The sequence below is a fragment of the Orbicella franksi genome, chromosome 7 (assembly GCF_964199315.1).
Source record: "Orbicella franksi chromosome 7, jaOrbFran1.1, whole genome shotgun sequence".
Classification (NCBI taxonomy): domain Eukaryota; kingdom Metazoa; phylum Cnidaria; class Anthozoa; order Scleractinia; family Merulinidae; genus Orbicella; species Orbicella franksi.
In genome coordinates, this window is record NC_138151.1 from 28,211,610 (window position 1) to 28,237,099 (window position 25,490).

Below are 25,490 nucleotides of genomic sequence, written 5' to 3' on the forward strand. Positions count from 1 at the left end.
CACGAAACTCTCCGAGAAAAACTTCGGCAGTTATGTAGTACTTCAAATAACTTACTCTAACTGTCCTACAAAGTAACTTCAATAATGAATTGACCGTGGGCTCAAGTATGGCGGATTTATCTGCGTGTCGCCGACTGGTAAAAAGACAAATTTTTCGAAGAAATGAGAGTTTTCTGCTGCTTGTTGTAATAGTTGCGTTTTTTTTTATATTCTTTATGTACCAGAAAGTCGGCTGTGATGTCAAAGAGGAATCATTTCGTCGATTTGACATCAAAAGAAATGAGCAGTCAATATCGCTAGAAATGGAGACTTTTCTCTTCATTGTGATTTTAACTTCACCAAACGGCAAAGATAGAAGAAATGCCATACGAGAAACGTGGCTGTCTAACGTAGAAACTCTTGATCCTCCAGTAGTTGCAAAGTTTATAATTGGCGTGAAGGAATTAACTCCGGAACACATGAAAAACTTGGAAGATGAAAACAACATCTGTCATGATATTCTGTTTCTTCCAGAACTCAAAGATGCCTATAAAGAGCTTCCTAGTAAAGTATTGCAAACATTCAAGTGGATTGATCAAAATGTGAATTCTTCATACATTCTGAAAGTGGACGATGACAGCTTTGTTCGGCTTGATCTTATCATCTCTGAACTCAAAAGCACTTATTCCACAAGGAGATTATATTGGGGTTTCTTTCGTGGGGATGCACATGTCAAATTCGCTGGACCATGGTCTGAAAAGAGCTGGCATCTCTGTGATAGGTACTTGCCGTATGCTCAAGGTGGTGGCTATACACTGTCCAGTGATTTGGTAAATTTTATCGCAAGAAATGCTGATCTCTTGCAAAAATTCAACAGTGAAGATGTTTCTGTAGGTAAGTGGTTAACACACATTGTACCAAAAAAACACGGGTCAGTTAGAGGCACAGTGGCCTCATGGTTAGTGTGCTTGCCTCTGGATTGGGCATTCTGGGTTCACTGTGTTGTGTTCAAGCCCTGGCTGGGGAAATTTTGTTGTGTTCTTGGGCAAAACACTTAACCCTTACAGGGCCTCTCTTCACCCAGGTGTATAAATGGGTGCTGGCAAATTTAATGCTGGGGGTAACCATGCAATGAACTAGCCTCCCATCCAGGGAGAGTAGAAATTCTCCTAGTCACTTCATGCTACAGAAACCAGAAATAAGCTCCAGCCTGATGGGTTGCTTGAGATGTATGCAGACTTTACCTTTACATTATGTAACAAGGTACATTCACCATGTGACTTGATAACAATGATATTTTTGTAAATTATCTTTTTTATGTTGTGCAAGAACATTAAATCATTGAACTTGATTTTAGGAACATGGCTGGCTCCTCTTCAAGTGAATCGCATTCATGACTACAGGTTTGACACTGAATACCGCTCACGGGGATGTAATAACCTTCACATAGTGAGTCACAAACAGTCAACTGCTGACATGTATCAAAAACACACTCAGCTCAAGGAGAATGGAAAGCTTTGTCTTCAAGAAACTCATCTACGAAATTCATTCATTTACAACTGGGATTTACCACCCACACAGTGTTGTAAAAGAATTGGTGGAATACCTTAGGCTTACAAATAATAATTGAAAAAAGTTTCCAAATTTTATTCTGCAAAATTTAGAAAGCTATTTAAAAAGTTGTTCAATGCACTTCTAGTTTGGAGTCAAAAGTCTGTTGCATTTCTTTGGTTTTTCATTACAGTCCAATTTGTCATCCAATCAAAAATAAAGCAAAACTGATCGTGACTTGCTCGGTATGCTTCACGCCATCTAAACCTATTTGCGTCAAGTTTGATTGGTTCACTGGAATTGTAGGTGATCTTTGTGAGTGGCCAGAGTGATTGCTTTGGTTTTGAGATTGTGGCAATCAATTGAAAACTGCTCTGTTATTCAACAAATTGTCACAATACGGTCCCAGATGATCGTATATTCTGCCTACAGGTGTTTAAAATGATAATGGCCATACCAGTATTTATCCCCGGGGGGACTCCCTTATAAAAAGGATGGGGGGTGCTTGTCTGAATTATTTTTGAAAAAAAAAAAAACCTGTCGTAAAAGGTATTAAGATCCTGTTTTGTGGGTATGACTTGAAATGTTTTTCACCCCTAAGGGGAACCAATTCTAAAACAACACATTTCTCCTGTCATATTTTTTTCTGCTCAATACCATGAAAGCTCCCACTGCTGACCTCCTTAGGCTGAACACTCCAAGAGGTACCAAAACCTCTTTTCTAAGCCCTAAAAGGTTCAACGAGTAACCCCATCCTCAATATTTGTGGCTCACCCCCCCGCCAGGGTATTTATCCCCTATTTAGTAAGATTATTTTTTGCCTATTAAAATTAGAATACTGAATATTTGTCTTCCAGTTTTCATGTGCATTGTACATTGTACACAGTGCAAATTGTATATATTACTTTTAATTTCCATGCTACTCTACAAATAAGTTATTGGGCTAAACGAAAGGTAAGAGTTTTAAAAACTGATGTTTTCAACTTTAACAGCCATCACCATGGAGTTAGAACTTTTGCTTAATGTTTGTCTTGACACTGTCCAATGGTCACTGACAAAATGAATTAAGCAATGAATAATACAACAAACTGCAATTGTATCAGCTGATATAGCTTAGCGTGCCTGGAGCGAGGTCATACTTTGCAAAGTGATGGGCATTCTGGGAAGAGACAAAATGATCTTGCACAAGATGCCCTCAGCTAGAGCATTGTCGTTTTTTCAACTAGATAAATAGGGACTGGCTACAGGTCAGTCTGAATTCTACCAATTATAATGCACAGATGTGAGCTTTAACAGTGCGACTACTTGAGCCGTACCACATACCAAAGAGTTAACCAATCAGAAAGTTACTGAGAACAAATAAACCAATAGCATTGAAGAATACAAACAATAGTTCTTAACAAAATTGAAAACCCATCAAAGTGTTGCAAACCTCTCAGCAGACTTTGCCATTTGTTGATTGGTTAGTTTCGATCCTAAATTTTGTGTGCTTTTCAATAGTTTCAGTTTAGTTGTCACAAAAGCTAACTTTTGCGAATGAGTTTTATAACATGATAATTTGCTGTCAAGGAATGAATCTCTGAGAGTGTAAACAACACAGAGGAATCGATAGTGTTGATGTCTTCATGTCAAACAGACCGTTACTTGCCATCACGAGAAGCTACTGGTCAATTTTTCTCAGTTTACATTTTGATTGGTTACTTTTCTTCTAGATGGTCCTGTTTGAGTAGTCACACTGTAACCCGTAAAACCAAACTCCGGTTCATGAGAAGTCAGCTAAGATGAATCATGATATGAAAAGAGGAAAATACAATCATTTACATGTAATCACTATTTTGAAAAGAATGGTAACTGCTGACAAAATATAATGAAATTTGAGTGGACATATATTATTAAATATATATGGAATATTAATTTATAATTTTGCTATATATTATATAGTCATATATTTATACCGGATTGTAATTTGTAGAATTAAGGCTATAAATTAAGCACTGTTTCTGTAATGTACATATTTTCCCTGAGGGAGAGGGTGAATCCCTTATGAAAAGGTCAGGGATTTTTGTCATCACCCTTACAGATGTAAATCACAGATTTTTTGGTCACACTCAGGATGTTCAAGATGAAATGGCACTATTTTTAGCTGTCAAAGTATCTTTTAGGATGCACTTGAAGAAATAAAAAAAAAAAATTTTTTATTTCAATTTTAAGTGGTGTCTTGTGGGGGTTGCATAAAGCTTAAAAATTGGTCTCTTCATTGGTTTAATTCAAATTTTCTGACAAGCATCCCCTCCCTGGGTTTTTCCCTTTTGTTAATAAACACTATTTCCGTGCTTGTGAACTTTTTTTTGTTTAGCAGGTTTGATGCTCAAATAACATTAACCTTATAAAATTTTCTAGCTATTATCCTGCACATATCTTTTGTTATGGAGTTTAAACAGATATCAATCCTTGAGTCTCAGATGGCAACTGCAGGTCAAATATTTATTCCTTGGCAGATGTTATCAACTTTTTGTGACCAAATTATGTCAAGTTGAAAAAATTATGCCAACATGAAATCTTCTGAACTTCTAACAGCAAGAAAACAGGAATTTTCCAACCCCAACTTTTTCCAACAAAAGGACCAAGAGTTTCAGTGTTGTCTGCCTTCTCAGGTAGCAGAAACTATTTTATTTAGAACATGAAAAAACATCCACAGTGCACACTTACAAGTCTTGGACCAAATTAGAAGGCCTAATAATCAGGATGGGGTGATTTAGAGTTGGAGGGAAGGTTGGACGAACAGTAAATAAGGAGGCCAAACATGTAGTGGGGGGAAGCCCTGTTGGGGGGACTCTCACATAGATAGGATGGGGGTGCTACTCGCCGTATGTTTTAGGGGTTTGAGAAGCAGTTTTGGTACCTCTTAGGGTGTTTAGCCTCAAAAGGTCCACGCTGGGAGATTTTGTGGTATTGAGCCGAAACAGGAGCATGCTCCCAGCCAAAAAAAATATGACAGGAGATGTGTCGTTTTAGAATTAGTATCTCTTAGGGGAGAAAAAAATTCAAGCCGTGCCCACTAAACAGGATCTTGGCACCTCTTAGGCGTTCTTTTCAAAATTTCCAACGAGCACCCCTGTCCTTTTTATATGGGAGTCTGCCCCTCCAGGGGGGGGGGGGGGAGATTTAGGTTTGGAAATTTTGATGCTGGTCTAGGTAGCCCCTGTCCCTGTGCATGGGGCTTTCAGTAAATTATTTGTAGCCCTGCATCCCAATAATGATGACGTTAATATCCCAAAATGTCTTCAGATTTCGTTAAAAAAGAAATTGTCCTCATTCCTGATTTCTCAAAGGTTTTTCTTTTTCCCGCCATCGGCTGGGCCTCGTTTCCAAGCGTTTTTCAGCATACTCAGCTGCGGTCCTGGAACGAGCCGAGGTCGTTTCGGTCCGGTTCCTTCTTGTCTGAGTCAGTGACTGTACAACTGCAAGGACAAAATGCCTAACAAGAAGAAAAACAATCAAGCGAGGAATCCTTTTTACTTTTTTATGATATCTCTAAGACCTCAGCTAGAAAGACAAGGAGTGGTTTTAGAAAATGGAATGCAGTCATTGGCGGAAATAGCGGGTCCTCGTTGGAAGGTAGGACAGTGCGAATTAATTAATCCATATTGAACTCTTTAGTTCTACATGTACAGGAGCTAAAATAAGCGAGTTGAATTTGTGTTTGAAAGAGGATTGAGTCCTTCTGTAATATTGTAAAGGGCAGTGACGTGGTAAAACTTATTTTCTGGAAATAAGTAAATAAAGTAACCTTTAACTGATCGAAGTCTGAATGTTAATGCGCACTTTTTGAGCAATTATCGTTCCTCATTGAAAGGGATTTCGCCTTCTCGGTTGCAAGGTTCGGAGACAGTTCAAAACATCTTTTTACGTTTGGCGGTATTATGTTTCTTCAATGGCTCTCTCAATCAAAAAACTCAGTGGAGTGCTTTTATGTAAGCTTGTATTTGATCGGAAGGTTTTGCAAAATTGTTCAAAACATTTAAGCGTTTGCATTTTTATCTTTTTGTTGTGACCGCCATTTTTTTTATATATGGTCATAAAAAAAATGAAGTCACGTTTAAGTTAAAGGTACAAAATTAGGGTCGACGAAGACTTTGTACATTGAATTAAACAGCTTGATAAACAGAATGCGAATGCAGACGTATTTCAGGCTGTCGCTTGTCTCCGCCGAAAAATAGCGTCTGCGAACCCGAGCCAGGAAACGATTTCTGTGAGGTCGGAATTCTAAGCCAATCACAGTTTTGCTCAAATAGCCCCAGAACTGCTGCGTGAGGTATTCACTGCGAGGAGCACGTGGAATCTGATTGGCCAAAGAGAAAACAAAAGTCGTTACGTCACAGAAATCGTTTCCTGGCTCAGGTTAGCAGATGATATTTTCGGCGGCGACAAGCAACAACCGGAAATACGTCTGCGTTCGCAGGCTAAGTTGAATGAACCGTGGAACAATAGTGAGGGTCCCCTATACCTCTTCTGAAAACAGTTTAATGCAAAAGTAATTGGCCTTCTCACGCATCACGAAAAATTCGAAAAACAGCTTCACGTTCACAGAAAAAAGTAAGCAATCACATTTCACGCGAAAATGCAAAGGCTAAATCATGTTTCATGTAAAAATGCAAATTCTATTCACGTTTTGCAAAACATACAAATACAATCATTACAAAAATGTATCTGGCAATACTGAAATGTACCACAGTAGATATAGCTGCACATGGCCATATTTTGATAATTTCAGACTCTCTCGTCGTCAGCATGTCTAGATCTTTTGTGGATTGGGTATTATGCATGTACAGTGGAACCCCGTTAATACGGACACCAAGGGGACATGCCAAAGTGTCCATATTATCGGGGTGTCTGTATTGAGCCATATTTAAGGTGGCTTCATAGGGTAATCATTTATGGTGTTGCGCACGCAAGTGTTATGTTTTGAATGCCGTTTTTGCATTCGTTTTTACACCTAGTCCTCTCAAACTAATTACATGTAATAAGCAATGATTAAATAGTGTTTTAATATTATCTCTGTTGAAATTATTGGTTTTAGCCTTGAATTATAAATGGCCAAACAAATATGTTTTTTTACTTTTTTATGGCTTTACTTGTGATTCTCTTGAATTTCCTTTGGTGAAATCTTCCCAAATTTTCACAGCATATCACTTCCTGCGGGATACAAATTTTAAAGACGTAAAAAGTAGGGTTTGTAAAGGCAGGTTTTTCGATTTTTGCAAATTCATGTCTTTTACCGCTGCGAGAAATCTGGTCTTATAGATTTCCCTGAAAAACAAGCTCCAACTAAAGTAAAACATTTACTACCAATCTGCCAAGTTTTACGGAATTTCACTAAAGGAAACACGAGAAAATTCACTGTCAGGTTTGCTTGTCGTGCTCATGTTGACGTAATAAAATATCTAAAAACAGTGACGTTTTCCTTCAAGCATGCAGATTACTTGAGCTTTCATCCTCAGCACGCGTGCGATCATAAAACTATAGGGAGCCACCTTAAGCGGGCTCTCAGATAAAAAGTCACGGACACATGTTTTATCGATGCCAAGACTAGGGCAGACATTTTTTACAGCAACAAAACGTTGTTTTGATTGTAATGTAACTGTAAAATTAAACTATGGAAACCTTATGGTCATTTAACTATAAAGGTTGACAATGCAGACTGCAGCTAGGTCATTCACGAGGTCACCAAGCAATAAAGATGACAATAATAAAGTGTATTATCGTTTGTCTCACGATGTGGTCACTTGAGATGTAGATCGCGACGTTTCGACTGCTTACTGCTAGTCTTCTTCAGGCGATAAGGTCGACTGATTGCATGGTATCATTTATATCACAAAGGTTGGCTGTGATTGGAGCATTTCGATCCTCCTATTGTTCCATTGCTCCGGCGAGTAGCTGTTCCCTCAGTGGTCCGCTGTTGTACCGTTCTCCTGTTGTTGTGTTTCTTGATCGTGGGTATCCATGCTTCAGGAATTTCAATTCCACTATCCCTGTTGATGTTGTTAGGGTGAAGTCTTATGTGAATAGCTTCCTTGACCCTACGTGTGTACCAGTGAGGATCTCGATCAATAAACTTGACCTCATTCCAGATAGGATAGTGGCCGGTCTCGTGGGTGTGTTCAGAAACGGCGGAGGTCTGGGTACGGGCGAGTCGTATATCCCTGTCGTGTTCTTTGATCCTCTCCTGCATAGATCTCCCTGTTTCCCCGATGTAGACTTTGCCGCACTCACAGGGAATCCTGTAGACAACACCATCTTGTTTAACCGGGTTGACGGTGTCCTTTGGTCGCACTAAGTGTGACCGAAGTGTAGTGTCGGACTTAAAGACGGTGCGAATGTCTTCAGTGGCGATGGTGGATGCGAAGTCAGTTGAGTTCTTCACTGTGAAGTTCGAGTTACCTGCAAGAGGAGATAATACGTTAGCCAAGAAAGCAGACAGGTCATATGCAAAGGTGTTGACACACGACACAATTGGCCTAAGCGGTGTGTCGGCCTTGTGGATCTTCGGCAGACCATAGATCCTAGGTGGTTGTTTGTGTCGGGGTCTGATCTTATTATAAACCGCCTCTGATATGTGTCCACTCCGTTTCAGGGTTAGCAGCTTCTCAGATAGCTTCCGGGTCAAGCGATCTGTCGGATCTTTGTTGAGCAGCTGGTACCTCTGCAGCGTCATCCGCAGAAAGAGCAGATGTTATGCTCTGTGCTGTTGATTCGGCTTCTTTCTTCGTATCTGCCTTGGCTCTCTGCGTCAGTCTGATTCTTTCCCTCAGGAATCTCATGGATGCTAGTTCAGCGACTCTGCGTGCGCCTCTAGTGGGAACTGGCGGCCGAACTTGCAGATCTCTTGGAACAATGTGGTTCTTAATACACCTTGTGAGAAAGGTGAGATGGTTGGTATAGCGTGCGAGCTTGCATGAGCAACGCTCATGTCGACGAATCAACCTTAGGGCTGTGCGCCCATATTTCTGGTCAATGTCAAGGAAAAGGTTGTTGTTATTCATCATGGTAGATGCAATAATAAAGTGTATTATCGTTTGTCTCACGATGTGGTCACTTGAGATGTAGATCGCGGGCCTGGCTGACTGCACGACACTTACACCAGTTCAAATCGCGGACCTCTTGAATGTCGTATTAAGGTCTACGTACTTCCAGTACAACGGATCGATTTACGAACAACGAGACAGCACAGCCATGGGGAGCCCTGTACCCGCGGTCATTGCTAATCTCTACATGGAGATATTTGAAGAACAAGCAATAGAGTCCGCACCTTGCAAGCCTAAGATCTGGAAACGCTACGTAGATGATACTTTCACCATCCTGGATCGGGATAGAGTTGACATCTTCCTGCACCACCTGAACAGTCAACAGCCATCAATCCGTTTCAACATGGAGATCAAGAACAACAACAAGGTCGCCTTTCTCGACACGTCAGTTTACAGAGAACCTGATGGCCGCCTTACCACCAATGTCTACAGGAAACCAACACATACTGATCAGTACCTAGCGTATGATTCACACCACCCTCAGTCAGTAAAGCGCGGTATTGTGAAGTGTTTGTACGACCGGGCTAAGCGTCTCGTCACCAAACCATCAGTAATCGCTGGAGAGAAGAAACATCTGTCATCTGTACTTGTTTCTAACGGATATCCCTTCTCTTTTGTACAGAAGATCACAAAGGCACGAACAACCCCAAGAAGAGAGCCTGTCGCGGAATTTAAATCCACCGCCGTTTTACCTTATGTCCAAGGAGTTTCGGAGTCTCTCCGCCGCTGCCTAGAACAACAAGGCATTCGCACCGTCTTTAAGTCCGACACTACACTTCGGTCACACTTAGTGCGACCAAAGGACACCGTCAACCCGGTTAAACAAGATGGTGTTGTCTACAGGATTCCCTGTGAGTGCGGCAAAGTCTACATCGGGGAAACAGGGAGATCTATGCAGGAGAGGATCAAAGAACACGACAGGGATATACGACTCGCCCGTACCCAGACCTCCGCCGTTTCTGAACACACCCACGAGACCGGCCACTATCCTATCTGGAATGAGGTCAAGTTTATTGATCGAGATCCTCACTGGTACACACGTAGGGTCAAGGAAGCTATTCACATAAGACTTCACCCTAACAACATCAACAGGGATAGTGGAATTGAAATTCCTGAAGCATGGATACCCACGATCAAGAAACACAACAACAGGAGAACGGTACAACAGCGGACCACTGAGGGAACAGCTACTCGCCGGAACAATGGAACAATAGGAGGATCGAAATGCGCCAATCACAGCCAACCTTTGTGATATAAATGATACTGTGCAATCAGTCGACCTTATCGCCTGAAGAAGACTAGCAGTAAGCAGTCGAAACGTCGCGATCTACATCTCAAGTGACCACATCGTGAGACAAACGATAATACACTTTATTATTGCATCTACCACGATGAATAACAACAACCTTTTCCTCGACAAAGATGACAATATGAATAAAATATGCAAATGCTACCTTCGTGAATACAAAAGAAAGAATCCAAAAGACTTATTAACACTTTGTTGACATATTTTGGTTATGACATCGAAGTGATGGTTGAGCAGACATCAGTTAAGGCTGGATAGAGTGTGGATACTGACAGATTAACTCACCTTTTCTGCAGAACCCTCCATTTTCTGCCTTTTCTCGATCGAAATGGCGTGATACCCTGCGTGTGTGACACAGCATGACAGACTAGATTCTAGGCCCTCCTGGTTCATTGTTGCTGTGATTAGTTCTCAGTCCTCCATCCTCACACGTGTCGAGAGATGTCGAGAAAGGCAGGCCGTCACGCTTTTTACATCCAGTTTGGTGTAGTTTACAAGCTTTTATGACGCTAAAATCTCAAAAAATGTGAAAAATTATTCCCACAAAAGTCGATGGTTCACAAATCACGCGAAAGTAAATGCATTTTTCACGGATCACGAAAAAATCGAAAACCAGTTTCCTGAGGATGGAAAAATATAGATTCACGAATCACAGGGAAAAAAAATCCTCATTCACGCTTCACGTAAAGAAAAAACGCCCATTCACGTGTCACGAAAAAAGTATAGGGGACCCTCAATAGTGACATTGTAATATATTGTTATGTCAATAAATTGTGTATTTCAAAGGTCAAGTTGATTAACCCCTTTTATTATATAAACTTGAGTGTTTTCCTGGAAAATACACCACACGTAAAATTCAAACAAAACCACATCCGGGACTTGGGTGGCGTATTTTCCATATCCTCACTAATGAGGCCTCACCTCTGAAGATATTGATGACTTCACTGATATCATGTTTGAACCTTACACCCACTTTCAGTGTTACATGCATAGGTGACATCTTTCGACATGCCATCTTTTATCATGCTATATAAACGGCTGAAAGACCATTTCACTGTGAAACTGGCAATATTTCCAGTTATTGGTAGAAGAAATTACAAATGATAATTACTGACCCCAAATGGTTGAAGAAGATTGCAGACTTTGCGAATTTCCTGATTTATGGGACAATTCAAAATATTTTAGTGTAGTCGATCAGTTCTCATCAATGACTTTCTGTAGAATTGGACGGTCGCCACTTTTGATATTTGGAAGGTGTAAACATTCAAAACAGTTGATTTATTTCTCCCGTAATAACTTTTGATACTCCTAACTTAAGTTAGATGTCAAATAAATCCATCTTTCATCACTGAAATTCAAGTTGGACCTTAAGGAAGTCACTTATGCTGACATTTTCGACATAGGCAGGTTACATAGCATGTCAAATGATGGCATGTCGAAAGACGTCACCTTTGCACATAACACTGAAAGTGGGTTTAAAATGTACTTAAATTTGTTGATGTATGATTGAAACATCTTTGGGTCTTCTTGAAATTCTTCAGCATCCTTTGGTTATCTTCGGGAATCTTCATCAATTATCTTTGGAAATTTTCGGAGAATGTTCAGAAGCGTTCATGTGGCCCTTGGATGGTTTTTAAAGAATCTCCAGAAATCTTCGGAAAGTGGTCAGAAATCTTCGGAAAATTGTCAAAAATGTCATTATCAGTATGTCTATGTAATAAACAAAGTAATACATGGTAACTTGAATGTGTAGATATAGAATATCTCTTTCTGTGTTCAACTTAACATCTTACGAGTGAAGGCATACTATGTAATATTTAAGAAATAGAAAACACATACCATGTTTCTATGGAGTTATAGAAACACGAGTGGAAGTTTGGGAGAACGTGGAATGCTGTGGAAACACAAGCTGTAGGCAAGTGTTTCCACAGCTTTTTCGAGTTCTCCCAAACACCACGTCAAAAAAAGGAAAGCAGCTTGTTTGCTTTGATCATCAAAATGTAAATTCTCTTTGCTCACACCATCATTGCGTCAACAGCTCGTACTAGGTCTGTGTTTCTATTGAGTTATAGAAACACAATTTTTAACTAATCGATGCGCATATTTTCTTAGGGCTGTTTTCTAAATTACTATAATAATCATTCTCCCTTCCAAAGCGGCAATACCCAACCGTTGTCCTGCTGGTCCAGTCACAGTTAACCCTTCATGGTCATTTAAGGAATTTTTTAAATATTTGCACCCTCAGTTCTTCTTTCCTTTGAGTTCGTAGAAGTATATCAGTTTTTGTCAGAACATAGAAAATTGTCCCTAATACATGTAAGTGGGTGTCCAGAGAGTAGGTTTTCACTGTACCTTTAAAGTACTAGTTAATGATATGTGTTAATGTACCAGTTATTATCCTTCATGTTTCAGGAACTACCTGAACATGAAAAAGAAGTTTATCAAGAAATGGCCCGTCAGGATAAAGCAAACAAGAGATATAGACCTGCTCGGAATGATAGGATGGACTGCACTGGAGAGTACATTTCAGTAAGTTTTCTCTTTGCAAGAGAAGGGCTTTTAATTGAGTGTTGTAAAGCCAAAACCACAGTGTTCACTCTGGCCAATCAGAAAGGATACCAACAGCTATTCTGTATATGACTTGTAATTTACAGAAACGTGTGGATACCGTCAGCTTGAATGAGAAACGACGAAAGGAGGAGAGAGAGGAGGTGAAGAGGGGATGGCTGCCTGGGCGAGGTTTGAACCCAAGCTATTTAGTAAATAAATGTAGTTTGATGTGAAGTTTATATGAGATAATTCATATATGAACTGCGGTAGTAGATGAAAGTGAAGAATGATCATCGCAGTTAATTTTCCAATTTAAGCAATTGGAAAGAAGAAGCCTGAAAAAATCAGGGCTTCAAAGGGATTCGAACCCGTGACCTCCGCAATACCGGTGCGATGCTCTAGAGCATTACCTGATTTTTTCAGGCTTCTTCTTTCCAATTGCTAAAATTGGAAAATTAACTGCGATGATCATTCTTCACTTTCATCTACTACCGCAGTTCATATATGAATTATTTCATATAAACCTCACATCATTTCACTCCTCACGGGAAGATATGAACTCAATTAATTGACCTCGCTCCCAATGTGTGGCTTCATAGCTCAGTTGGTAGAGCATCGCACCGGTATCGCGGAGGTCACGGGTTCGAATCCCGTTGAAGCCCTGATTTTTTCAGGCTTCTTCTTTCCAATTGCTTAAATTGGAAAATTAACTGCGATGATCATTCTTCACTTTCAAAAGTAGTTTGAATTCACATTGAATTCAAATTGAATTGGTGATGTTAAAAAACAGGTTTTGTTTTTGCACAAGATCTATTTTTTGGTTTGATTAGTGATGAGAGACATAAAATTGTCTAATTGTGTGTGGATAACCTACACTAGTCATATTCTTTCAAGCAAGTAAATATTAGTGAGAAACTTTCTTTACATGCCAAAAGCTCTAATCTAACATGATAGGTGCTAATTGGAGACACAACATGAACTAGAAATTATTAAAAATATTTACTAAAACCTTACACTAGCTACTACAGTAGATAGTTAATAAAGATTCTAATAACAAAAATACTTCAACACACACCATTATAAAAAAAAATTAAAATATGAAACAAATGAATGCTAACAATTATTCTATAAAATTAAAACGAAAACCGTGTGTTTGATATGTATATACTGCTAGTTGTTGCATTCAAGTCATGATCGACATCCGCTTAACTCTAATAATGTTAGACCCATTGTAAGAATGTTTCTTCAAAAGACAGTAAAGGACGGTGATTCTCTTACTTTCTTGGAAGTTTTGCCCATAGGTGTGGTCCCAAGTACCTAACAAAATATTTCCTGTCGAACCTTACTACATGTAACTTAGTTAGTCAGAATCTTAAGATAACCCACACTGAAAATGTGTTCTTTTTCCCTTAAATAACAGTTGTGTGAATTTAGATATTTTTTACATTTTTTAGCTGTATGTGATGAAAGATTCTACATGGTTGGCTTCATGTCATGTTACAATCTTCCAGATGAAGGATTCCTCCCTTGTGAAATTGGTGCCATGGAGTATTCTCTCAATGGGGGAATCTTAAGAAAGATGCATTACTTTATCAAACCAGGTTTGTCCAAATGTAACAACAAACTAATTATGTGTGTAGCAGGTGTACTACACTCTACTATTAGAACTTACAGTTCTGCAATTTTTGTGAACATGAATTTCTCAAATAGGGACCAGTGTAAGTGAAAATAATATCAAGTTATAATTTGAAGCAAAGCTCAATGTTGCAACTGCTGGAGTCGCCAGTGTGACCAACTTTTTTTTTAACTGGCGACTAACTTTTCACGCTTTTCACTGAAATACTTTTGCTGGTGACTAAATCTGAAAACAGCTGGCCCTGAGGTTTTTTTCCAGAAAGTTTGTGAAGGTCCACTTTTAGAGTACAAAACTAAAATATTGGTATAATGGTGCTTTTCTGTTTTTTTTTTTTTTAGGTGACATTAAGGTAGGCCTTCGATATACAGCCATGAGTACAAGTGAGTATTGTTTAAAAACTGCTGCAAATTGTTGATCTCTGTGAGACTTTTTTGCATCTTAATTTCTTATGGTGTCTCAACTTGAATCTTGGACTTCTCTCTAAGGTCCTGAGGGAATAATTAAAATCTTTTATAGAGTAGCTCAGCAGTTGTAAACTTACCGAGGCTCTCAATAACTTTTTCGTCAGCCGTTCCATTTCAGTGCTCAGGTATAATGAGTATTACACAGGGCTTGAAAAAAAACTTGAATTCCAACTTGCCCTAGGCAAGTATTAGTTTACTCTTTTTTCATTTAGTTAGACAACTTGCTTGCCCATTCGGCAAGTGAGAATGAAAAGTTACTTGCCTGGTAGGAAAACCTACTTGTCCCGGATAACTGGACAGCACTTTTTTCAAGCCCTGTAACATGGCTACGAGGACCTACCTTGCTCTGTGTTTTGTCCCCTTATTGTGCAGCTTTAACAGTAAGCGCAGACTAGTGACACCCCTCATGGGTGTTACTGGTTATACATGTAGATTCAAATGAGATAACTGGTCTTCAGCCACTCCTCAGAGCAAGGCAGAAATTTGCTCCTCTGACACAGCCCTGCTACAGGAAAGTCCTTGTCCTTGGTATACGATTTATTTTAATTAACAAAACCCCTTGGCGTCATTATTGCTTAGGGCAATAATATTTAAATAGACTTCCATGTTCAGTGTTGTACTGTGTTTTACTTTTAAGCAAATTCACATACAAATGTAGCCAAATTTACAGGCAAATGTATGGCAAATTAGAAAATTAACTGAGTGTCTTCTAGCTAAGCTACATCATTCAAACTTGGTGAATACAATCTTCTACTTAGTATTTTAACGCTGTGATTCACAAATTGTGTAAAATTCAATTTTTGAAAAAAGTTATTTGCCTTCAGATTCCCATACAAACACTGTAATTTCTGACCACTTTGCCTACCTGTCAAGATGGTGCCGAAAAGCATGATTTGGCCTATTGACTTTCAGCCACTCCTTCATCCAAGAAGATTGAACATGTATCCACCTTTCATATCTTGAATTCCGATAATAACTGCTATGGATAATACGTAACATTTTTTTTTTTAATTTCTAGGTGAGAGAACTCATAAGATACCGGTAGAGGGTTTGGCTAAGAAAGATGACACATATCGCAAGATCTGGCTAGACCTCTTGCGCTTTGTCAATCCAGAACAGACTGCCATTTTCCCTCCTGTGTATTCCAGGGTTTGTATTGTAGGACCAAGAATTTTGATATTATCATTATTTGCAAGATTAAAAACTAATTAACTTCTTGTCTGTTGCTTCTCAGATTTCAGAAACAAAACAAACTGAGTACTGTCTGCAGTGGTTGGCTCGAAATGCAGGTTAGAGAACTAGAAAGACTAAAAGGTTTGAGTAATACATCGGAACCTTGATATAATGAATCTCTATATAACAAAGTCTTCCATATAATGAACGATATTCTTTGCCCCAATAGTAGTTAACATATGGAAAAGAACCCCAATATAACAAAACCCTGTTAGGGGTAGTTTGCCAGTCCCTTGGCTGTTCAAGGTTTCACTTTACCGGTGTATGAAATTGCCATTTTAAAATGCACTCTTAACAGTACAGATCAACTCGAACAGTATTATAGGGACAGGGACACAATGGAGAAAGAATTAACCATGGTCATAAAAAAGCTTAGCTGGCTTTCCAGCCCTGTACAACTTCAAAGGGGAGTGAAATATCAGGAGAAAAGACATTTGCCTTAGGAAAGACTTAAAGAGTTAATCTATGAATTGAGAAAGTGCTGCCATTTTTTTGTTATTTAGAAATGCCAAATAAACTGAAGAAGGTGTATGAACTAGAGGGACTAGTGTGTGATTTACATGCTCATTTTACGGCTGCTTCTGGAAGTACCTTAGGAATTTCAAAATCAAAGGCCACAGAGCTTCTCTCCAGTACCATATTTGACTATGAACCTAACTCAAGGTATGTTTTGACATATTGATCTTTCCTCATTAGGGTTTTTACAACTTTTTGATTAAATTGTAGACAGACATCCAAGAGGTTACTTCAACTCAGAAAAATGTGGTCTAGGTGTCCAAGGTTATATTCAACACCTCCCTAAATAGAGTTTTCATGGAGTTCTGCAGTAGGGAGCTTTATTTGCTGTACATAGTAGGCATCTGATAGGGCCATCTTTTTCTAAAGAATTAGATGAGTCACACAGTAGAGTAGATCTTAAAGTGGATGGTGGTTTTCAGCAGCTGGCTCCTTACCACTACCCTGCAAAAATACTTGTATCCATGATCAAACACCTTGATGTCAGACATACCCAATCTGTGCTTGGACCACCTCTGATCCTCCTTTGTCGCACTCAGACCTGACTCCCCCCCCCCTTTCCCCCACCCCCTGCTGTTTTAGATGCAGGCACAGAAAAATTGGTCAGCCAGTAGCTCTTGCAAGGTCGCACGTGAATGGCTTGATACCCTTTGAGAGACCAATAGAACAAACAACAGAAACAATGTCCCTTCCTTAAAACGATAACAGCTGGTACGATGACAAATAGAATTGCAAGCTTGTGAGAGCTGTTACAAATCTGCAAAAAGTGGCATTAATTAAGGTCATTGATTTTTTTGTCACGGTGGATGTTAGGTTTCATAATAAATTTGGTTAATAACCTCATCCAGAGTGGCCTATCACCATTACCAGTAGTTGAAAACCATTTTTCTGGTCAATATATGAATGCATGAGGGAACTTAAGAAAAAAATTGTTTGATGTTCTGAAACATTTTCAGGTGTGACTGGCATGAAAAAGAAGAGGTAAAATTTTGTGCTCTGGGAACAGTCCTCCGCTACTGGTAAGAAATTACTGCTTTTGTCATCACTTCCTACATTTTAATGTCAGTTTAAGAATTAGCTTGATCAGCAAAATGTTTGACTCAGATTCAGTTATTTCCCTTTAGTTATTAAAATTTTTTTCCAGCTACTGTATGTCAGATTTCCTATGCTCAGTTTACGGGATCCCCTTGACTCCAAACCATCTTCCTGAGAGACCAGATGGAATATTCTGCACTGTAATCAAGCCAGTAGAGAGTAGCCGGTCTTTGCAGGAAGAAACTCAGCCTGGGATGAGAAGGCCCATACCGGATAATGGACCTTTTGCCTCAAGAGATTATCGTTACTACAATCAAGGGGCTAGTAATCAAGGTGCAGTACCTATATTTATAGCAAATGTCTTCTGTCCAAGTCATGTATGTCTTGATGTGTTTGAGTTAAAAAGAAAAAACTTTTTCTTTTCACAAACTCTTAGCTTCTTCTGAGAATTGGTCACATAAAGAAGGGTCACCAGCAGCAGTAGCTGAAAGCATGTGAAACAACAAGAACAAAAACAACAACTACAACCACAACCACAACCAGAAACAGTAGCTCTAGCTGAAAGCTTGTCAAAAACTAAAAGTATTATATCCAAAGCTCTCAAGTTCAAGACCACATTAATCAATTTTGCACAGAAATTTAAGATGATTTTCTGTAGAGATTTGTTTATAAAATAAGTGGTGATAGTGTGTTTCTTTTCCTTGAAGGTCCCATTTCCAGTAGCAATCCAGGTGCCTATACTCGCTCGGGACCCACCTATGATCAACAGAGTCTGTACAGTGCACAAGATGACAACACTGAATATACCAGCAGAGCACAAGCACAAGCACCACCACAGGCTGCAGCCTGGCAGGTGTCTCAACGATCATCTCAACCTCCACAACCTGTGTCAGGCTTTGGAGTGGGGAGAGGACGGGGTAGAGGGCGAGGCGGTCAGCTCAGTCAACCTCTTCGGCGACCAAACCTTCCTGGTATGTCCGCAGGTGGGACAGGTTCTGTTTTTCCAGGTGAGTTGTGAAAGACTATTTTGCCATATCAGTTTTTGCTTCAGTTAATTAAATACCAGGCCCCAAATAAATACTGGGTCAACAAGAATGAGTTTAAAGTAAACGCTTATGTTTTTAAAGTACCGTCATTTATAAAAGGTTAAAAGTGTTCCTTAAAACCAACCCTATCTACTGCATTCTCATTGACTAATAGGTGTTAAGCACCCTACGACTTTTAAAAGGGCTTGGTCATGCACTGAAAGTGTACACTTAGGTTTTTTCATTTTTCACCATAGATAAATGAAATAGATATCTTAATTGACCACTCCCCTAATGGGGCTTTTCAGGGCCATTGAAACCAACTGATAAAACAAATAATGCAAATGAACATAACATAATGTAAACTGCCTATTATTTAATTGTAGTTATCAATACTGTCATCATTGCCAGCAGTAGGTGAAATCCTAATGCTTTAACCTTGTGTGCTTTTTAAACCTTAGATACATCTTGGAGCAGTATTGCTGCTTCTGAGCAGCCATCAGCTTCTACAGGCAATATTCCAGCATGGGCCAGAGCAGATTCTAAATCCCACTCTGCTGGACGAGGGGCACTAAGAGCCCCTGCCACCAGACCAAAGGTTTATGCTGGGGCGATGAATCCGCCAGCCCCAGGAAATGCCCCAATGCCTCCATCTGCTTGGCAACAGCAGGCCACCTGGCAAGGGTGAAGTGGCATAGCATCACAGATGAATTCCCTTAATCTGAATAGCTAACATTGATATGCTGTAGAATCATCATGTGGTTAATCTTTTAAGCTCTAAACTCATTTCTCCTCTTGGCCAAGAATACACTCCAAGAAGAAGACTTAGGAATTGTTCAACAAAGAGAAATGCCTTTATTTACTTGTGTGACCAAAATCTCAAAGATGGGACTGGAACGTAATATTTACAGTGCCCATCGTCTGGCTGAGTGATCTTAAATGCCAAAAAAGGTGCTTGCTTTAAAGCATTCAGAGACATAATTGCCTAGATGAATGGATCACTTCTAATTTTCATCTCTGAATTGTCCTTAGAAATTAGGTGAATTTTTATGTTGACAACAAGGCTTGAAGGGTCAGCTGTAGACTTCCCTTCAAGTTGGCACAACGACATATTTATTTTACTTATGTTGGCATTTTATTGTGTTCACCGTCTCTGAGCAATATTGTTTTTTAAGTTGTGTCAATAACATTGTTACAGTGACTATGCCACTAGTAAAGAAGACAAATGTATTTTAAAATAAGTATTATTTCATATCCCTAAAACCACAGCTCTCCTTGATTAATAGTAATTATTGATGCTGTAATATTTAGAGATGTTTCCGTTTGTATCATACAATGTTCTGTTACACAAACTGTAAAATGATTTATAGATTTAATTAATATATTTATTAGTTGATAAGCCTTACTTTATTACCAGTTTGCAGTTACTAAGTTTTATCTACCATAACAGCTCTGATAAACATTACTCATTTTAATGTCTACTCTCTATTCCGACTCGTAAACAAGCTGTTTAGAACTTCTAGTTGTTTGCATACCTCTCCTTCTCTGTGAGGTTCCTCCTTCCACTATGGCAGAATTCTAACTTAGCTCTTAGGTCGCACTTAGTCAAACAAAACCAATTCTGCTTTCATTCCTCTGTGTCAATGTGATTTCTTTTGCATTATTCTCAGTGCTAAGTCTTGGAGCTAAGTTGGAATTTTAGTAGAGTAAACTTGGCCCATCCCCAACATAGCAAACCAAAAGACAAATTATTTAACCAACAAGAACAGAGTTATTGCTGAAATGTCTAAAGTGTTACAAGTCCACCACTTATACTACTGTTTTTCATTTTTGGTGGACATTAGGGAATAAAACCTCTATTTGTTTATCTTTTTGCCATGACAAGTAAAAGTAATTGGACCGAGTTGAGTACAATTCAGGGGTAAACAGGAGAGCAGTTTCAAAATTGGACAATAGTACAGTGTGAAGCTGATTTAAGATTAAGAGCACAACTGCTCCCTGAATTGTATGACAACAGGTCCAGTTACTTATTAGTCACATCAATAACAAATAATCTTAAGAGAACTTCTTTTGAGTGAAAGAGTGAGCAGCGCTTTCCGTAAGTTACAAACACTAGGAAATATTAAGAAGGAAGCCATTATTGTGCAAATGGCCAAGGTATCCAATTAGAAGTATCTAGTTATTACAAGTTGTAACTGGATACTTGTAATTGGACATCCACATGATCACGTGTTGATTACCTGACAAATGGGTGCATGGAGAACCAATCACAATCAAGAATGTTGTTATTGATACAATTAAGATCATGTTCAGACTATTTTTAAATCAAGGCAAGGTGTTGAGAGAACCCAGAGCCACAGTCATAGTTTCAATCAGCCAAATATAATAAACTAGTAGCCGTCTATCATTGTTCTACCGGTAGACATTCAAGGGAGCGGCCACAAACATGCTACGATTTTTATCACAAAGACAGAAACCGAAGTTTTGCTTCTGGGAAATTGCTAGACAAAATAAGATATTTTTTAAGTTTGGGAAAACGTCTTTTAAATCTTTAAAAGGACTATGCCTGCTGAGGGCGTAACAGAATACGTATGGTATGTTCTGTTATTTAGCCATTGACTATGTTATTGTTAGATCAAAAATGATTGATGACAATTATTTACGAAATTTAAGAAATTGTTGAAACCAATGTAAGCGTTGTTGTGCAGCCTACACTAGTCAATGCCTTACTTTAGTGTTACATTTAATTTCAACTTTGGTAAATAGATTATTAAAGGTTATTATATTGTTCTAGCCTTAGGGTCTGGGTACGAGTATTGGCTGGTTCCCGGACTCCTGATTAATTTATAATTACAACAAGTTGTGTTCTGAAATGTTGCTCAAAATTGTTACAACTGTAATCTCGAGAATTACTGTTTTCATTGCCAAAATATAGTTCAGTGGCGGAACTAAGGAAGGGGCCCGGGCCCCCCCCCCCCCCTGCCCCCTTATTTTGGGCAAAAAAGAAATCACAGAAGGAAGAAAACTTAGAAAGAAAAAAGAAAACCTAGCAGGGCAAGCAAAACAAAACCATAACGTGGTGTTAAATAGAGTCCTGGCAAGAACTCTGCCAAGATTAATACAAAAACAATTCAAGGGAAGTTAGTAACAGTTTTCAATCTACTGCTGATATGGACTTGAGGTAGCAGGCAATTACGTACACGCGTGTTGGAAAGGCGCGTGCGAGAGAGGCGTGCGTGAGTGGCGCGTGCGAGGCTTCGTTGCCAAGGACTGTTATTGTTTCTTTTTCCTTGTGTTACCACGCAAAAACGCATTCTATGAAGACTTCTAAGTTCTAAAATTTGATTTAACTTGGACGGTGTCAGCAAATTGATTCACACTCCTTTACCCGACACAGGGATTTAGACATTTTTGAGGGTTGACAAATCTTGGGGTGGCGTGACATTTTGCAAAATGAAACCTTCGATTCCGCTTGAGTGCCTCTGATCTCGTGATAATTGCAGACTTTAATCTGTTCAGAGAACACCCTATCTGCTGAAGGAACGGTTTTCTATTTTATCTGTGGATAAAATGGACATGAACTGATTCTAGAAAGTTAGTGTATAGTAGGAAAGTTTATAACGAAACTTCGGTCAGGAAAAGAACATTTCCTACTGAGAAAACTAGTAATTCAGTTCGAGTTACTGGACGGATTCACCGTTAGGCCAGACACAACGACAGTGGGATTCTAATTAAGTTACCAAGTAGATTTTCGTTCCATGTAGGAATCTCCTGTTCATGGCCATAGTTATACGTAGAAGAGACTTATTCTGGCCACAAGAGAAGCTTTAACTTTTCAGGTAAGCAGGATGAGTGAAATAAAATAATGAAAGGTGAGCACATTTGAGAGACGAGCAAAATTCGGTACAGTCGGTAGCGCTAACAAGCGACAGACACGGGAAAAACCTTAGTCATTTTCTCAGTTATTGGATTATTGAGAAGATTTTAATTTAATATCCGATAATTTTTGAGCTGACTATCATTCATAACGAGCAGTTTAGTCCCAAGTTTATATACAACGAGACACGTTGACATTCGAAGAACTTAATTAAAAAGGAAGTCGTGGAATGTGAAATCTAGCCGTTTCTACGTTTCTCAAAGATTGATCATGAATGACTCAGTTGTCCTAAACAAACTCAATCATCAGCGTTTGTCAGGGAACAATTTCGTCGCCAGGGGTAGAACCAGTAGTTCAATTACCAGCGAACTTTAGCGAAATCAGGTCAACCTAAGCTCGTGATTTTATTTGCATTTTTACCGGTGAACGGATAAGTTTACTTAACAAAAAAAGCTGAGGGCCACATAAACTTGCAGATACTTGATTCCTAGATTAATTACAGATTGAAGACATATATGATCTGTTGTTGTGATTTATAATCGGGTTCTTTATCTTAGTTTATTGTACATTACATGTACTTCCTTAAACCGGAGAGTTTTAACTATTCATCAGTAATCAGTATTTACTAGCAAGCAGTAAGTTAAGCATGTTACTTGATAGTAATCAGTATTGATGTCTTTTTGCCTGACTCAAGTTGTAAAGGTTTCTCTTGATGCAACTGCCATAAACCCAGCGCGAAAAAGCAAATCTTTCTTTTGGGTTAACTTATACGCTTAAATTTTCGATCTCGTTGCTGCTTTTTTAGCATCAATACTTTCAATAATGTAATCAGTAAATGTTACGTCAGATTCGAGACAACCATTTTCTTTCTACAGTTGTATAAACTCCTTGGTGACTGACTGACCCTGGCTCGTTTGCAAGTGAGTTAAAAAGAAACTGCAGGACCATAGAACTTCTCCCCAAGGTAAGAAAATTATGAAAAAAATCTGATATGTGCATTCCGGTCTGTGTTTTTGGCTGTGCTTGTCTGTATATGCATGGCTCAATAAAAACACAAAGGTGGAAAGCTTTTGCTTGCTTGCTTTTCTCAATTTGTTGTTTTCGTCAATTTGTAATTTACTACAGTGTATGTTTGTTACCTGGCCAATGAAACAATCCTGCTTATTTTTTTATTCTGTACAGTGTGACTTTTTTTATATTCAAAAGAGTTACCATGCCTGTTTGCAACACAACTGCAGTCTGTTGATGGAGAATCTTTTGAATTTTTTAGAGTTGATTTGCATTTGGACCATTTGCGTTTCAGTTTTAAGTTTTGTAATCTCGCTGTTTTAGTTACTAGAAAGATGAAATTCATAATGGTTTCTAGCACTACAGTGTTGACTGGTAAACACTGAACGACTGCTTTCTCCTTGGTGAAAGTTAAGAAGCTTGATTGAAATGTTAGCAGATACAATTTGCATGTAAGGAATTAAACATTCTCCTGACACATTAGAGCGATAAAGCCACTGAGAAAAAGCATATCTTTCTTATTTTTGATCTCTTATTGCTGCTTTGTTCGCAGCAACATTTTCAATTTTGACCAAGAGCAAATGTTTTATATGTTACTTGAGTTTAGAGCCAACTTATTTATTTCTACAATTGTAAACTCCTTGGTGACTGACTGACACTGTGTTATTTTCAACAGAATAAAAACAGCTGCACGACTACGAAACTTCTTTGAAAGGTAAGAACTCTGCCAACATTTCTACAACTAAAAACAATTCAAGGGAAGTTTTTAATCTGTTGCTAGTGTGGACTAAAGGTAGTAGGCATTACGTACACCTGTGTTGGAGAGACACGAGCGATGTCTTCCTGCCGAGGACGTATTTTTTGTCTTTCCTTGTGTTTCCACGTAACCATTGTATGAGGATTTCTAACTTCTAAAATTTGATTTAACTTGGAGGGTGTCAGCAAATTGATCCAATTCCTAACCCGCCGCATGCATTTCCAATCAAGGTCGTCCGATCAAGGTCGGTAGTTTGGGGTGGCGTGACAATTTGTAAAATTAAACCTTCTTTTTTGCTTGAGTGCTTCTGATCTCGTGATCATTGCAGACTTTGATCTGTTCAGACAACACCCTGTCTGCTGAAGGAACGGTTTTCTATTTTATCGGTGGATAAAATGAACTGATTCTAGAAGGGACTTCAGGTCAGGAAAATAACATTTGCTTCTGAGAATAATTCAGTTGGAGTGACTAGACGGATTCACCGTTAGGTCAGACACAACGACAGTGGGATTCTAATTTAATTTACTAAGTAGATTTTCATTCTATGTAGGAATCTCCTGTTCATGGCCACAGTTGTACGTGGAAGAGACTGATTGTGGCCACAAGAGAAGCTTTAACTTTTCAGGTAAGCAGGATGAGTGAAATAAAATAATGAAACGTGAGCACATTTGAGGGACGAGCAAAATTCGGTAGCGCACCAAGCAACAGACACGGGAAAAACCGTAGTCATTTCCACAGTTATTTAATTATTGAGAAGATTTTAATTTAGTATCCAATAATTTTTGAGTTAATTATCATTCATAACGAGCAGTTCAGTCCCAAGTTTATATACAACGAGACACGTTCGCATTCGAAGAACTTCATTAAAAAGGAAGTCGTGGAATGTGAAATCTAGCCTGTTTCTACGTTTCGCAAAGATTGATCATGAATGACTCAGTTGTCCTAAACAAACTCAATCATCAGCGTTTGTCAGGGAACAATTTCGTCGCCAGGGGTAAAACCAGTAGTTCAATTACCAGCGAACTTAAGCGAAATCAGATCAACCTAAACTCGTGATTTTATTTGCATTTTTTCCGGTGAACGCACAAGTTTACTTTACAACAAAAGCTGAGGGCCACATAAACTCCCAGATACTTGATTCTTAGATTAATTACAGATTGAAGACATATATATATGATCTGCTGTTGTGATTTATAATCGGGTTCTTTATCTTAGTTATATGGTACATTACTTCCTTAAACCGGAGAGTTTTTACTATTCATCAGTAATCAGTATTTACTAGCAAGCATTAAGTTAAGCATGTTACTTGATAGTAATCAGTATTGATGTCTTTTTGCCTGACTCAAGTTGTAAAGGTTTCTCTTGACGCAACTGCGATAAACCCAGCGCGAAAAAGCAAATCTCTCTTATGGGTTAACTAATACGTTTAAACGTTTGATCCCGTTGCTGCTTTGTTAGCATCAATACT

At 38.8% G+C, this 25,490-nt stretch overlaps 2 protein-coding genes across 3 annotated transcripts; both read left to right on the forward strand.

Moving 5' to 3' along the window:
* The first annotated feature begins 49 nt into the window (after positions 1–49).
* LOC145493536 (beta-1,3-galactosyltransferase 6-like) lies at positions 50–3,484 on the forward strand. Its single transcript, XM_081473041.1, has 2 exons — positions 50–873; positions 1,337–3,484. The coding sequence occupies exons 1-2, from the start codon at positions 108–110 to the stop codon at positions 1,588–1,590; spliced, it is 1,020 nt and encodes a 339-aa protein (XP_081329167.1). The 5' UTR covers positions 50–107; the 3' UTR covers positions 1,591–3,484.
* Positions 3,485–4,683: 1,199 nt separating this feature from the next.
* LOC145493532 (protein maelstrom homolog) lies at positions 4,684–21,173 on the forward strand. Of its 2 annotated transcripts, none has more exons than XM_081473034.1 (12): positions 4,684–5,148; positions 12,334–12,450; positions 12,576–12,660; positions 13,926–14,072; positions 14,446–14,487; positions 15,590–15,720; positions 15,806–15,860; positions 16,308–16,467; positions 17,277–17,339; positions 17,465–17,688; positions 18,063–18,362; positions 18,842–21,173. In XM_081473034.1, exons 1-12 carry the CDS (start codon positions 5,005–5,007, stop codon positions 19,066–19,068), a joined length of 1,695 nt encoding a protein of 564 aa, XP_081329160.1. In that variant the 5' UTR covers positions 4,684–5,004; the 3' UTR covers positions 19,069–21,173. The 2 variants fall into 2 exon arrangements, with proteins under 2 accessions (XP_081329160.1, XP_081329162.1); XM_081473036.1 differs by having other exon boundaries at positions 15,806–15,859; positions 16,379–16,467.
* Positions 21,174–25,490: the final 4,317 nt, after the last annotated feature.